The sequence below is a fragment of the Adiantum capillus-veneris genome, chromosome 21 (assembly GCF_014529385.1).
Source record: "Adiantum capillus-veneris isolate H3 chromosome 21, ASM1452938v2, whole genome shotgun sequence".
Classification (NCBI taxonomy): Eukaryota; Viridiplantae; Streptophyta; class Polypodiopsida; order Polypodiales; family Pteridaceae; genus Adiantum; species Adiantum capillus-veneris.
The window spans coordinates 752,317-768,896 of NC_140951.1; the positions used below are offsets into that span (position 1 = coordinate 752,317).

At 46.4% G+C, this 16,580-nt stretch overlaps 1 protein-coding gene across 5 annotated transcripts in view; it reads left to right on the plus strand.

Moving 5' to 3' along the window:
- LOC147430441 (polygalacturonate 4-alpha-galacturonosyltransferase-like) overlaps positions 1–15,971 on the plus strand; it is a 74,235-nt gene extending 58,264 nt beyond the window's left edge. For all 5 annotated transcript variants that reach the window (XM_086493070.1, XM_086493073.1, XM_086493072.1 and 2 more), the window contains 3 exons: positions 14,174–14,531; positions 14,615–15,202; positions 15,291–15,971. In XM_086493070.1, coding sequence (XP_086349196.1) covers positions 14,174–14,531; positions 14,615–15,202; positions 15,291–15,569 — 1,225 coding nt within the window. In that variant the 3' untranslated portion in view covers positions 15,570–15,971. The remainder of the gene's footprint in view (positions 1–14,173; positions 14,532–14,614; positions 15,203–15,290) is intronic.
- The last annotated feature ends 609 nt before the right edge of the window (positions 15,972–16,580 follow it).

Below are 16,580 nucleotides of genomic sequence, written 5' to 3' on the forward strand. Positions count from 1 at the left end.
GTCATGGAGATCATGGATGTCATCCCAATCCTCATCCCCAACAGGCTCGTCCGCATCATCCACTTTATGTAAAACCTCTGTAGATCCACCCTCCCCAAGTATCTCTGCCTCTGCCTCCATCTCCCACTGTAATCTGTAGTGGTGTCATGGAGATCATGGATGTCATCCCAATCCTCATTCCCAACAGGCTCGTCCGCATCATTCACTTCATGTAAAACCTCTGTAGATCCACCCTCCCCAAGTATCTCTGCCTCTGCCTCCATCTCCCACTGTAGAAAGGGATCTGATACTTTGGATGCCGACTTGCAAAGCATACGCAAGTTTGCACTCACAAATACAAGATCATTTGCTTTCTCCACTGTAAGTATGTTTCTCTTCCTGGATGCAACGTGGCTGTAAACACTCCACAATTGCTCCAAGCAAGAGGAGCTAACCGCTTGGCTGAGGATGCGGATAGCTAGTCGCTGAAGCTCTGGCCCATCTGAGCCATAGTCCTGCCACCACAAAACTTGGGCATTGGCAAGCCCAAGTGATCCTCGCATATCCTTGTACATAGCAATTTGATCCTTGATTTTGCGGCGCTCTTCTCGATCAGGGTGAAACATGGTCAAGATCTCGTTCCATTGCTTGGTCACCTCCCCATCATGCTCCTGTCCTGCACCTTGAAACTCTGGATCCAGCACAAAAGCCGCACCATGGAAAGGGGACGTCCCATCTGCTCTGACAAAGCAGGCTAATCTCCTCAAACCTGTCTGCATCTTGCTCAAGTGTTTGGAGGGTCTCCACCGTGCGATCCATGACCTCATAAACCTTGCCAATGCAAGGTTTCATGCCATCAGCTACTCGAAGCAAGTGGAGTACCGGTTGTACCATTTGGTCTATAGTCTTCAGTGACTCCCAAAACTGAGGATCCTGTGACTTGCTTGCACATAAGATCCCTGCGAGACTGAACCTGCGTAGGATGAGGAAGTGTACTCCGTACTGATGAGGGTCTGCCGCACTGCACTATGACATTCACATAGGCGATGAACCATTAGGTAGTTGTAGGCAAAGCGGGTCTCACAATACTTTAAGAGAACCTTGCCCCTTGACCGCTTCAAGAATGCAACACGAAGGAGATTGTGATTGTTGATGAAGGACACTAGCTTGGACGCACTTGTAATGAGAGGCTCAATCCAAGGTAGGCGCCCTATATCCTTTAAAATGTTGTTGAGACAATGTGCCATACAAAATGACACTTTGATGCGGGGATACATGCCCTCCAAAATGGCGCTGACTGCCCTGTTTAATGCCTCCCCATCCGTGACAAGCTGCAACACCACCTCTGGGCCAATGATCTCTATGGCAAACGCTCACTCTCTTGCAAGCACATCGGCGGATTTCCATGTTTCTGTGGCGTCATGTGAGTGGGCAAAGTACATCTCTCCCTTGCAATAAGCCACAAGCCTACGAATGGATCTCCTCCTGGTGTCGCTCCATCCATTTGCAATGAGTGTCACTCCATACTTGGCCCATTGTCGCTTCATGTTTACGGCTGCCATCTCCACAACGGCCTTCTCTCTATCAAGAAGAGTAGTACGGAGGGCCTTTGAAGTGGGTGGCACGTAGCGTGGCCCATAATCCCCAATCCTTGTACACATTGCCTTGAAGTAGTCCGACCTATACAATGTACATGTCACAAAGGTCAAAAGTGAAGACAATGTAAATTGGAAAACAAACATACTAGTTATGGTCATGATATGAACAATGAAAGACCATTGAGAACTTGGAACTTACTGAGCCTTTATGAAAGGGATATGATCGTGATAAAAAAAGCGGGCAACGGCGGCATCCACATCCTCCTCCTTTTTTGGATCCCATGACGCATCTAGAGTTCGTTGACGATGGGTGGGAAGAGAGGAAGTGATCGTTTGAAATGATGTTTGAGCCGCCGCACTACTACCTCTAACGGAAGCGTGTGAATGAGTGGTAGAAGAAGGAAAAATCAAGTGATTGGGGTCAATGGCTTTTCGCTTGGGTCGATCATTTGCTTTGGCTCTTATGATGGCATCCTTGATCTCAAGCTCCTTCTTCTTCTCGGCCGTCACATTCTTGCAATGCTTCACTTGCTCCCCCACTATATGAAGGAGATGTGCTCGAACCTTGCTTGTCTCGGATTTGCGTTGAAAGCTACATAGTTTGCACATCCATGATCTTGCACCGCCTTCTTTGCCCAAGACTTCGGAGTGCAACCATGAAGGCTCATCCTTCTTTCCTCTCTTACCAACCGAGGGACCTTCATTTGATGCGGAAGCTTGTGCCATATTGATGGCGCTTGAGACTTGAGGCTTGAGGCTTGAAACTCGAGAGAGGGATGGAGCTTGAAAGTTGAGAGAGGGATGAAGCTTTAGAGAGGGATGCGATGAAGGAAATTGGAATGGAGCTTGCAAGTTGCGAGAGGGATGAAGCTTCAAGCTTGAGAGCTTGTGCTTCGAGCTTGAGAGAGAGGGTGAGAGTGGCGTGAAGCTTCAAGCTTGAGAGAGGGTGTGAAGTGGCTTCAAGCTTCAAGCTTCAAGCTTAAGAGGGAGGGTGAGACTCGAGAGTGTGGCTTCAAGTAGCAATGCGGGAGAGTGAGGGCTATGAAATTGTGAGGGGTGTGGATTAGCTTTTATAGGAGAAAAGAGTGAAGACCCCCCCCCCCCCCCCCCCCCCCCCCCCCAACACATACACACACACACACCTCTAGTGTGAACCATCCCAAAGCCCAAATAAAATGGGCGCTTCCAAAACTGCCGCCTATTTTTGAAATTCAAAAACTGCCCGCCCGATTTCCAAATACACTGGAAAATTCCCCTGAAGGATTCTGATGGGAATGCTTATGATCATACTGTGTACAACCAGAGGATATGCATCTAATCTAAGTGACTGGTCATGCACGGTCTGCGAATAGACTTACAAAAATGCCAGATCACTTCCTATTCTAGACTGACTGAACCTTGGTCGTGCTGTAGCTTGTCCACGGACACATGGGGTTGGATGTGTCATGTGACAGCTGTATCCATGTGCTCCTGGTATTTAGCTGAATCAGATCCTGACGTATGAGTCTGATGATCTCTGTCCGTGTGAGAGACATGGAGGGTGCATCTAGGGAGTATTGAACCGGAGGTAATCTATCCATGTTGAGACCATGCGACTGAAACCATGCTGTCATCTGTCCATACGAACATGGTGTATCGCCTTGTAGAGCTAGTTGTCGAGATGACTCCAGGGCAAGCCGAGCGTATCTGTCCCTAGGGAGATCCCATAGACCGTGCATAAAGGAAACTGATCTTGTCAATGCCTCCACCACAAAGGAAGGGGGAGGGACGGGGGGGGGCTAGCTTGGCTCGGATAATCTCATGTGGTAGTGAGGCCTTAGCCCAAATCGTCCGAGCAATCATAGAGACCAGAGGCCTCTCCATACATCTCCATCCATCTGTGTTGCCAGATCTCCCATGATGGTCTATTGAGGGTCCCCAAACCTGAACTCCATAGAGCATAGCTGGAGTCACTAGAGTGTTATAAAGCCAAAGCTTTGTTCGCGGTTCCTGAAACTGAACCTGCGAACACATCCTCTCCAGTCCTCCCAAAGCTGCATATGCTCTCGTCAGTCTAGTCTCTGATGCTCTCCTTAGTGAAAACACCGGTCCACCGAAGACTACCCCAAGATAAGTATATGCATCTGTGTACTCCACAGTCTCCTGGCCATACATAAATGTGGGTGCCGACCTCCTGACCCACTGTGGTGTGGTGTTCAACACCATAACCTTGGTTTTCCCCAGATTGACAGACAATCCATTGTCACGAGCAAATGTATGCAGAGCATCCAAATGACGCTGCATCCCCTCTGGAGAGTCTGAAATCAGCACAATATCATCAACATATAGTAACAACGAAATCCATGTCCCTGCTAGCTGAGCCCCCCTGTCGCCCTGACGCTCTACATAGTCCGAAAACTCATCCACATACATCCCAAAAAGAGTCGGGGATAGTGGGCATCCCTGCTTTACTCCAATAGTGGAGAGGACCATGTCAGACATACCCTCAGTGGTGCGTACCCGCCCCATGACTGTCCTGTATAGAGCCAGAATCCCCCATATTAGCTCTGTAGGCACACCCATGTCTTGTAATCTGTGTATAAGTTTGGCTCTCGACACTGTGTCGAAAGCTTTGCGGAAATCCACAAAGCTACAATAGATCCTCTTGCCATGGTGTCTACCCGCCTCAATAATAGCTCTGAGTGTCAGAATCTGGTCAAGAGTGGAGAAACCTCTCCTGAAACCTGCTTGCCTTGATACTCTTATGCCCTCTCGCTCTGCCATCTACTCAGCTCCTTTTCAAGAATGGATGCATATAGCCTAGCTAATGTGTGACCAACCATGATGGTGCGATAATTCTCGGGAATCATGAGATCTCCTGACTTGAAAATAGGCACAATCGTGGACATACTCCAAGTCTCGGGGAAGCCTTCATACATGGCTCGATTAAACATCATAGCCAGGAGCTTTGCAAGCATATCTCTGGCATGGATGAAGTGCTCTGCTACCAGACCATCATGATCATGTGCTCTCCTTGTCTTCATCCTGTCAATAGCTTTCCTTACCCTCTCAGCAGTAAAGAAAGAACGTGTCTCTGGCATGTCTCTAGTGGGTCTGGCAGAGGTGGTGGTCCTGATACTGTGTAGAGAGATGTGGCATATTCCCCCCATGTCTCAGTGGAGGTGACCGCTGGTGGTGGTGAATGTTCGTGGAATAGCCTCCATGCTTCGCCTGAGTCCTGACTTATAAATAACTGATACAGATCTTGCTCTAGCTGGGATAAATAAGCCCTTTTCTTTCGTCGCACTAGGAGGCGAAAGATAATCCGTGACTGTCTATGTGTGGTAATACCCATGAGCACTTCCCTCTGTGACTTGATCCTCATCTCTCTACACTCCTCATCATATCAACTGTTCTGGGGCATTTTTCCAGATCGTCTCCGTGTAGGCTGGCTGTGGGGGTATGCTTCTGATGCTGCATCATGGAGCGTCTCTGTCAGTATCTGAGTGAGTTCATCTAGTGGCCGTCTTGACTCCTGGGTGCATAGCTTCCTGTATATCTCATCCATATACACAGAGTCCGTCTCCCTCATGAAGGTATACCGGATGTGTGTAGGGACCTCTCCTAATGGAGTTGTGCTGAACTGAAACGTCAGGGTGAAGGACAAGATAGCATGATCAACTGCCACCCCAATTGGCCCAGTGCCCACCATGAAATCTTGAAAGAATGGAATGAGACCTGGCTAGGCCATAACATAATCCACTGTGCTGGCACCATGTCGGTGTGGAAAGCAAGTAAAATCTCTAGCTGTCGAAAATCTTTGTAGGCCATTCAAAATGGCCAATCTATGTGCGATTCCGATATCTATCAAGTATCTGCCATATTCCGTGTATTCCTCATCTTGTGATAATCTGGATAGACCCATCTCTGTAACGTCCAGCTCCCTAAGCATTTCCTCGGAAGTATCATAAAATATTGTTTGGTGGTGGGCAATCCTAGCATTGAAATCCCCTAGTATGATAATGTCACCATCCTTAGAAAACTCCCATATGTCATTATCCAAAATAGCAAAGGGGGATTGTCCCCTAGGTGATGCATATACTGACGTACTAGGAGGAAAGTAACAGACAGCAATGTAGAGGTATCTGCCCATCTCTGCCCTGAGCCTCACCCACATGTACCTAGCATGCTCATCCTTGCGCGCTATATATATCAATGGCTGCAACTCCTCCCTGAATAGAACTGCCACTCCTCCTGAGCCTCGTCCCAGGTGCTCCGATTTGGTCTCTTGTCTGCAGGCTGTCTCCCATCTATACCCGCTCACCTGTGGCATGGATTGCCTAGGGGCTTGATACGTCTCAGAGTAGAAGATGATGTCTCTCCCTGTGAAGCTATCCTCAAAGGCCCCTACATCAAGATGAAAGTGACGTTAGAATTCCAAGTTGCCATCTTTAGTGTGGTCCCATAGGTCTCGCACGGTCATGCGGGACGTCGCTCCAATATCACGACTTTTCCATCTCTGTAAAAAGCAATCTTCCCATTTTCCCTTGTTGCTCTAATTTCCGGCATTACTTCTTGCATATGAGCAATCTGCGAGAGGGTGAGGTCATCTCCAAGAATAATTCCAGTCTTCTTTAGGGTCGGTCTCTTCTTCAGGAAGTCCTTTGCTTCCGTGAAAAGCGGAGAATAAGTACCCTTTCCTTCGAGGCTTCTCCGTTGCTCCCGCTTTTCTTTGTGCCCACTCTCCAGGCCCTCGTATGCGTCTGCTTGTTAACCCCCGCCAGAGTCATGAGTTCTTTCACCTCTTCCTCCACATTATCTTGGTCTTTGAGGCCACATATCCTTACGTGCAAGGCCCGCACACGTCTCCTTTGCTCCTCTTCTAGTGTCAAGTTGATGATGGTTGGTGTGGGGGTGGGGGTTATTTCCTTGCCTTTCCCTTTCTTGACAATCTCGATCCATTTTTCAGCCTTTTTTGCTTTTTGTTGGGTCTTTGTGATGACATCTACCCACGAGGTCGTCATTTCTTTTTGTTGCTCCCCACCTTCTTTGATGGCCCGCACTTGTTCCTTAATCGTGTTAAGCTCTTCAATTATTGAGGGTTGAAGCTCTCCCTCTTCAAGGACATTCTACGATCGCACCTTTGCAAGCTCTTTCTTGAGTAGTGCGATTTCCTCATCTTGGGTGGGGTCTTCACGCGATCCTCGAGTGTATGTATCGTGCTTTCCTGTGCTGCCACGTGCGTGTCGAGTATGTTGATAGTACCTAGGAGGTGGCGGTTGATCATGCTGATGGACTCGCTCAGCTCTTCTTTGCATTTTTGGATGGCATCCTCCACGGGTCATCTTTGCCATTCTGCTTCCTCATGGTCGGAAGGCGATATAGGATGTCACGTGACACATCCAACCCTATGTGTCCGTGGACAAGCTACAACACGATCAGGGTTCAGTCAGTCCAGTCAAGTCTAGATTAGAAGTGATCTGGCACTTTTGTGAGTCTATTCGTAGACCGTGCATGTCCAGTCACTTGGTATAAATGCATATCCTCTGGTTGCACATAGCATGATCATTAGTATTCCCTTCAGAATCCATAAGATTCAGTCAAGGGAATTTTCCAGTGCATTTAGCCTATTTTCCCTATTTTTGACATTTTTCACTTATTATTTTTAAGTGACTTTCCAACAAAAGTAGGTAGGGTAATTTTGCTAAGTTAATATATAAGCAAATCCAAGTTAGCACTTTCTGGGAGAAGAGGCAGCAGGAGCACATGCTCAACAGGCATCTTCTCAGCAAGAACCCGTAGTACCCTCAGCACCGCGAGCCTTGGCGACCTCCCTCCCTCCCCAAGCCTAGCGTTTTCAGATTCCCTTCATCACCAGACACCTTCCACCCTTGGCGTTTTCCAGATTGGCTTCATTGCCACAGATACAATCAGCCCTAGCGTTTTCACAATCGCTAGCATTTCCACAGCCTAGCGTTTTTGCTAGCGTTAGCAGTCAAATCAGCGTTTTTGATTTTCAGCCCATTTGCAGCAGTTGGTTCAGCGTTTTCAGCAAGCATTAGAAGTAGTAGATTCAGCCCTAGTTGGTTGTAGAAGACCCCCATTTTCAGCCCATAAAAACGCAGCCAAAACAGTCAATTTCAGCCATCGAAACAGCCCCGAATTTCAGCAGATAGAAGATCACAGATTTCAGCCCTAAAGTCGTCGTCGTCATCACCGTCGTCGTCATCGGCATAGTCCCAGATTGCATCAGTCCATTGCATCGTCATTGTACCACTTTGTCCAATCATAAGTAGACCACTCTCGCCGACGAGAGTGGGGCCTTCGGAGGAGGGTTTTACAACGTATCTGGTGTCGTATCTCTCTTATCTCTCTATCTCTCAGTCTCATACACTTGCACGCACATTGTCCATTCACTTTGTTCGTGATCATAGCCATTAAGAACGGAAGGCTCTCCCTTCCATAAGAACTAAAAGGAACCTTGAGCACAGTTCGGAGCACTCATCTTGAGCAAAGCGCAAACAATCATTCCGTTGCACCTAACATTGGTATTAGAGCTTTGGCAGTGTTCTGTATCACTCAAGGAAAGAACCACAAGAATTTTTTTTTGCTTGTTGAAATCGCACGAACCCAAGTTCGCTTGGCCGTGTCGATTCCTAATCGTGTTTTGTTGAAGAGTGACAGGAATCCCAAGAAAGAAGGGCTTGTCCAGCCTCCCCTTGTGTCTCTTTTCACTCATTGAGAGCGGACCGTGCACTTAGCGGCCGGCCAATCGACATGAGGTGGGAAAAAGCAACCTTGGTGTGAGCGCAAGGCCGCCAAGGGGTGTGTCCGCAGAAAGGAGTAGAACTCAGGTGAAGAGAAGATCCTTCTCAAACGCGGTTTGCAAGCGAAAGAAAACCTCAAGAACCTCAAGCTCCTCGTGAATTTAAGAACCCAAGATCCGCAAGAACCCAAGTTCCTCGTGAACTTACGAACCCAAGACCACAAGATCCCACAAGAACCCACGACTTCTGAATGATCATCACTCGAAGCAGAATGGATACTTCACTTGGAGGTGATGAGCATGAGAGAGGCGAAGAAGAATCTTCCCCACCAGGAGGTTTTTCGGATCCTTCCCCATCTACGACACCGATTGCACTATCTCCAATGGAGGAGTTGGAGTTGTTGTTTATGGAACAGAATTTACAACGCGAAGCAAGAAGTGCCGCAAGAATAGCAGCCATAGAGCGCAAATACCAAGAAAGAATGGCAGCCATAGCGCGTGAGAGCGAGCAAGCACGCTTGGAAGCCAAAGCAAGAGAAGCAGAATTTTATCGCGAGAACAAAGCAAGAATGCAAGAGTTCTTGCGACTCTTTTCTCAAGTTCCGGCACAGAAGCAAGAGAATCAAGAAAAGGAGACTCTCTCAGTCTCTTCTTCTCCAAAGCATGATACACACGATTTGCATGATTGTGTGAAGCATGATGATGATTTGAATGACAATGATAAGCATGATGATTTGATTGACAATGATCAGCATGATGATTTGGATGACAATGACAAGCATGATGATCAAGATGTGATTTCTCACAAGCATGATGATTTGCATGAAGACGATGTGATTGTTCACAAGGATGATGTGTTAGTTGATGCTTTTTCTAGCGAAGCTAACCTCGTTGTAGATTCGATCAATCACGAAGAACCGATCTTGGCTTTCGAGTTGAGGTCCAAAGAACCCCCACAGGACGATTCGATCATTCAGGAAGAACCGATCTTGGCTCTTGAGCCTAGGTCCAACGAACCCTCACAGGAAGTATTATGTGTTCGCATGATTGATACGCTTGCATTGTTTGAGTGTTTCATTTGTGATCGTTTCCTGTATTTTTGTAAGGTGCAGCGGAATGAATGTTGTATTTCTCAAGATTAGTGATCTTTATTGCTCAAGGTTCCTTTTAGTTCTTTAGGGAAAGAGAGAGCTTTCCGTCTGTAGAGTGCTGTGGTCATGAACAAAGTGAGTGGATTTTGTGCGTGCAAGTGAATGAGACTGAGAGAAGGAGAGAGAAGAGATACGACACCGAGAGGTTGTAAAACCCTCCTCCGAAGGCCCCACTCTCGTCGGCGAGAGTGGTCTACTTTGATTGCACAAGGTTGTACAATGCGTATGCAATGGACTGATGCAATGGGACTATGCCGATGACGACGACGGTGATGACGACGGCTAAGGCTGAAATCTATGATCTTCTAGGGCTGAATTCGGTGGTCTTCTTGGTGGCTGAAAATGACTGTTTTGGCTGCGTTTTGATGGCTGAAAATGGGGGATCATCTGCAACCAACTTGGGATGGTTCTGCTACTGTGTCATGGCTGAAAATCTGCGTTTCTTCAAGGCCTAGCGTTAGTGTTTGGGCTGAAAAACGCTGGAAAGGGCTGAAGTTTGCTGGCGTTTTTGTGAAGAAAAGCGCTGCTGAAGATGGGGCTAATGAAAAACGCTGGCTGAAAGGCACTGTAGGGCGATCATGCAAGGGAAAGATGCTGGGAACCTGATGCTGTGAAAAACGCCTAGGCTAGGCAAGGATGGCGATGGATCTTGATGGTGGGGGGTACTGCTGAGAAGTTGCTTGTTGAGCTGGAAGCTCCTGCTGCCTCTTCTGCCAGAAAGTGCTAACTTGGGTTTGCTTATATATTAACTTAGCAAAATTGCCCTACCTACTTTTGTTGGAAAGTCACTTAAAAATAATAAGTGAAAATAGCAATAAATAGGAAAATAGGCTAAATGCACTGGAAAATTGCCCTAACTGATGCTATTGGATTCTGATGGGAATTTTGATGATCATGCTGTGTGCAACCGGAGGATATGCATCTATGCTAAGTGACTGGGCATGCACGGTCTACGAATAGACTCACAAAAGTGCCAGATCATTGCTAATCTAAACTGACTGAACTGACGGGAACCCTGCTATGGTGTAGCTTGTCCACGGACACATAGGGTTGGGATGTGTCACGTGACAATTTTAGTCAGCATCGTTATGTGATCCCTTTTCCTAGGCATGACATATTGTATGTTGAACACGTTTCTCTCATGGATGAGCACGAATGTATGCGGATTTTTCATGAAAAGGTGAAAAGTATGTATGTAAGGAAGTCACATTCCATGTCTCTTCCTTGGTATGACACAGTACCCGAAAGAACACATGAAAGTATGAGCACCAAGCGTGGGCATTTCCATTGTGTTTTGCCACAATTGATTGCTCTAGATCAAAAGAGAAAAATTCGATCTCATTGTTTGCGTGTATGTGGTGAACCGTTTGGCACTCCGTCTATTTGTTCATCTACATTGTATGCACAGTCTTTGAGGAAGACACGATTTTTTCCCTTCACTTTACATGGAATGGGTATGTTCATGGTTTTGTGTTGGAAATGGTTTCAGGAATTTTCAACCATGGAGATTCTTGAAGACGAAAGCAGCATGACTCTAGACGAAGTTGAAGCAAGGAAGGAACCACAGAAGACTTTGTGTCGCTTTCGGCGCAGCCCAAAGAAGCAATCGTTGCAGACCTTTATGAAGTTCAAGTACCGTACGACCCACACAACAGAGTGGGCCGACGAAGAGTCCATTCCAGGATTCCGGATGCTATTGGCAATCTCCCTCGACGCCATATAGTTCGGTACCAGTACCTCACTTTGACGTCACGTGACACATCCAACCCTATGTGTCCGTGGACAAGCTACAGCACGATCAGGGTTCAGTCAGTCCAGTCAAGTCTAGATTAGAAGTGATCTGGCACTTTTGTGAGTCTATTCGTAGACCGTGCATGTCCAGTCACTTGGTATAGATGCATATCCTCTGGTTGCACACCGCATGATCATCAGTATTCCCTTCAGAATCCATCAGATTCAGTCAGGGGAATTTTCCAATGCATTTAGCCTATTTTTCCTATTTTTGACATTTTTCACTTATTATTTTAAAGTGACTTTCCAACAAAAGTAGGTAGGGCAATTTTGCTAATATAAGCAAACCCAAGTTAGCACTTTCTGGCACAAGAGGTAGCAGGAGCACATGCTCAACAGGCATCTTCTCAGCAAGAACCCGCAGTACCCTCAACACCGTGAGCCTTGGCGACCTCCCTCCCCAAGCCTAGCGTATTCAGATTCCCTTCATCACCAGACATCTTCCACCCCTGGCGTTTTCCAGATTGGCTTCATCACCACAGATACAATCAGCCCTAGCGTTTTCACAATCGCTAGCATTTCCACAGCCTAGCGTTTTTGCTAGCGTTAGCAGTCAAATCAGCGTTTTTGATTTTCAGCCCATTTGCAGCAGTTGGTTCAACGTTGTCAGCAAGCATTAGAAGCAACAGATTCAGCCCTAGTTGGTTGCAGAAGACCCCCATTTTCAGCCTATAAAAACGCAGCCAAAACAGTCAATTTCAGCCACCGAAACAGCCCCGAATTTCAGCAGATAGAAGATGACAGATTTCAGCCCTAAAGTCGTCGTCGTCATCGGCATAGTCCCAGATTGCATCAGTCCATTGCATCGTCATTGTACCACTTTGTGCAATCATAAGTAGACCACTCTCGCCGACGAGAGTGGGGCCTTCGGAGGAGGGTTTTACAAAGTATCTGGTGTCGTATCTCTCTTCTCTCTCTCTCTCTCTCTCTCTCTCTCTCTCTCTCAGTCTCAGTCTCATACACTTGCATGCACATTGTCCATTCACTTTGTTCGTGATCATAGCACTTTCCATTAAGAACGGAATGCTCTCCCTTCCATAAGAACTAAAAGGAACCTTGAGCACAATTCGGAGCACTCATCTTGAGCAAAGCGCAAACAATCATTCCGCTGCACCTAACATAGGAGTGAAAAGGAGAGGCACTTTTTATTTTATTTTATTTATAAACCCCTCTTTCTCTCTCTACGCTCGCAAAATTTGTCTCTCTACGCTTCTCACCTCTATCTCTACGTTATGCCCTCTTTCTCTCTCTACGCAACTTTTTCCTCTTTCTCTCTCTACGCAATTTCTCCCCTCTTTCTCTCTCTACACCATTTTTCCCCCTTTTTCTCTCTCTACGTCCTTTTATCCCCCCTCTTTCTCTCTCTACGCTACTTTTCCCCTCCCTTCTTTCTCTCTCTACGCGCTAGGTTAGGCTGGGTTGGGTAGAGCACGAGAGAGAGCCGAGGGCGGGTGCAAGGGTAGCGGGAGAGCAGAGGACGGGGGCCGGGGGTAGCGTGCGACCAGAGGGCGGGGCTGCAGGGGGGCCGCGTGTGAGCGGGGGGCGGGTGCAGGGGCAACAGGAGAGCACAGGACGGGGAGAGAGAGAGAGAGAGAGAGAGAGAGAGAGAGAGAGAGACGCACTAGCCATGACCCGACTTGCCAGCTATGTACTTCACATCCGGAGTCCTTTTGTACAGCACGTGAAGACTTTGGAGAGGACATACTGATGTATCCGTGTTGTATTCGCCATTCATTAGAGGATTGTTGCATTGCTACGGGCCACACCGTCCTTTCCTAAGGTTGGGACAAGCATGAGTGCGGCCAGCCATCATTGTCTTCACACCAGAAATGTTCAGTTTAGACAGGGTGTCACAAAGTGTTGACGTGGCATGCCACTGGTCTCGACCAGAAAAAAGGGGTAATGGCCAAAAAGGAGCCAAACTGAATCAAAGGACCCAAGTCTCAGGCTTGACATGAGTAAAATGCGGCGAGATTTGCATTGATTTGTGGCCCAAAAAGCGGGATGGCATGGCAATCCCTACGAACTTCGAAGATGACGTGGCAGCTGGTTTGTCATGTGCTCATTTAACCCTGTGTGCTTGTGGACAAACTGTAAATCCTACTTCTAGGGTTTAGGATAGCCAAGGAAGTGTTCTGGCACCTTTGTGAGCCTCCATGGAGGACATGCATGTCCAGGCACTTTAGAGTAGCTGCATACCCTCTGATTGCACAAGAGCACAGCCAGCGTCTGCTAGGTGTAGGCACTAGGGAGTGTTCCCATACAATAGCATTAGTACTAAGCCTAGGTAGTATCAGCATGTGAAGCACCTCTTATGAGTAGGTTTATTAACTTACTAAATAAGTGACACTTTAGCTCAGTTTATGAAGTCGTGGGGTTGTTGTTGGCATGTTGCTTGACCAAACTCTTCTTGAAATTCTGATTTTGTCTCTCTACCGCTGATTTACTCTCTAGAGTTTGCTGATTTTCTCCCTCTAAAACAGAGCAGAATTTTGAGACTTTCTCTCTCTAAAACTGAGTTTTATAAAAAAGCAACCTTTTCTGCTGTTTTTAGCGCCCCAAATTCACAGTAATTTTATGGCTAAAAATCTTGCGCCCCTAAAGCTTAGGTAAGTTGCTTCTTCTGGGCATTCTCCTAAAAAGAGAGGGAGGAGCAGAATTCTGGTGCCCAGCTTTTCTCATGGCCTCTACTCCTTCATTGGCACTCTCCTCTCAGGTAAAGCATGGAGAGCCTTCTCATGTCTTCAGATAGTAAAGTAACTAAATTGTAGCTTTAATGTAGCTGTAGCTACAGATCAATATAAGATGACACTTACAAATGATGAGGCATTTCTTTAATCAATCTGATTTTGAGGATTCTTTATCTTCCACCTGCTTTGTGCCAGCACTAACTTAGCCTTTTTATTCAGTGCTTCAGAGAAGGTGAAAGTCATGGGACAGGCTCTCTCAAAAGCCAGAGAACACCTTTACGATTGTAAACTAGTGACCAAGAAACTAAGGGCTATGTTGCAGGGGTCTGAAGATCACACTCGGGTGCTTAATAAGCAAAGTGCAGTCCTTCGGCAACTTGTGGCGAAAACCATACCAAAAGGTCTGCATTGCCTATCCTTGTGGTTGACGTCAGAATACAACTTTCTTCCGGATGAAGAGAAGGAATTGGCAGGCCGGGAAAAGCTGGAGGACCCCAATTTCTACCATTACGCTTTGTTCTCAGACAACGTCATTGCAGCTGCTGTGGTCATCAACTCTACAGTGTATAATGCCAAGGTAATGGCAGCTTGCTGCAATTGAATTCGTTTGTGCGTACTCTGTATTTGTGTGATATACCAACATGTTTTGAAAACTTACAGGAGCCAGAGCTACATGTCTTTCACCTCGTCACTGACAAGTTAAACTATGCAGCCATGAAGATGTGGTTTCTGGCAAACCCACCTGGAAAAGCCACCATAGATGTGCAGAAAATTGACGACTTCAAGTGGTTGAATTCTTCTTATTGTCCAGTCTTGCGTCAGTTGCAAACTGCTGCTGCAAGGGAGTTCTACTTTAAGGCTGATAATCCAGCAACTTTGGCTGATGCTTCCACAAATTTGAAGTACCGAAACCCAAAGTATCTGTCCATGTTAAACCACTTGCGGTTTTATCTTCCAGAGGTTTATCCGAAACTGGACAAGGTCCTTTTCCTAGATGATGACATTGTCGTTCAACGAGATTTAACCCCCTTGTGGTCCATTGATTTGGTCGGTAATGTCAATGGGGCTGTGGAAACATGTGGTGAGAGTTTTCATCGCTTTGATAAGTATCTCAACTTTTCCAACAAGTTGATTTCTGAGAACTTTGATCCAAATGCGTGTGGATGGGCTTATGGAATGAACATTTTTGATTTACAAGAATGGAGACAGCGTGATATGACCGGTGTTTATCACAGATGGCAAGCTTTGGTATGTATATGGCTATTTTTGTTGTTGTTTTGTCTCTTTAATCATTGTGGTTGTCTTTGCCCTAACATGACTTCTGTGGACACAACAGAATGAGCAGAGGAATTTATGGAAGTTGGGAACATTGCCACCTGGCTTGATCACATTTTACAACTTGACATATCCTTTGGATAAAAGTTGGCATGTGCTGGGCTTGGGGTATGATCCAAATGTTGAAGTTGAGGAGATAGAGGTAGCAGCTGTCATCCATTTCAATGGGAACATGAAGCCTTGGTTAGATCTAGCTCTGGCCAAGTACAAGCCGTATTGGACAGGTTACTTGAATCTTGCTCACCCATTTTTGCAACGCTGCAACATACACATGGAATAGGGGACTGTTTGATTCACTATTGGAGAAGGACCGCACCTACATACAGAATGGAGCTAAGGTGTTCATAGTAACCCCTAAACGCAGATGATGAAGCAACGGCAACGAAATTTTTATTTGTCCCTGGTACAGATCATTTGCATCCTTGGAGGGATTCTTACACCTTGTTTGCCGACTTTGTCTCACTTTCACAGCTACAGGAATTCGAAGTTCATTGTCGCAGATGATAAATTGAGAATTGAGGCATCCATGTGCTTCATACACAGCTGATATATTCTCCTCCAATTCTATTTTGGGGATATGTGAATTGATGCTAATGCTTCCTTTGAGCAGCATTGCAAAGCCTTGGGATTCTCATGTGCCTGGCTTTTCTAATCTTAAGAGTTGAGGACATTTTTCCGTCATTATTATCAATTATCAAATGTGTCGTCGCTTTTTGTTGTTTGTGCATCAAGTGTTTTGCCTTAACCAACCTAAGCCTTTCTTGTCCATGTGGATAAGTTTTCTCGTAAACGCCCTACTGGAAGGCTTCTGCTTTGCACTAATTATGAGATTTTAGGCCTTCCTTTTCTTGCTCAAGTGGGCAGCTTTTTTGCCAAGGGACATTGTGTAGAGACATCTATTTACAACAGTTTAGAGCTTCCCTTTTAAGGCAGGTTTAAAGTCAGAAAAGCTTATACCGCTGCTTATCTAGCCACAACACCAATAAAGTGCTAGCAATGACCCGTTATATGCATGTGTTGGTCTGTGCTGCTATAAACTGTGCTTGCTGCCAAAGGCCTCGGAAAAGGTTGACAAAATGATAATTTATGGCTGTTTAGTGCCTTCGTACGTTGCAAAATGAAGCCTTTGCAATGAAATCTCAAACTAGGCTCTCGTCCCTTGATCCTTGCGTCTCACTTACTCTTTCTTGGGACTGTTCCAAGGATGTTCAAAATTCTCTTTTCTAAGTTGTCAGCATGTTACAGAGCCCATGGTTAGTGTCTGGGGTTTTCTAGTATTGTTAGCACTGAT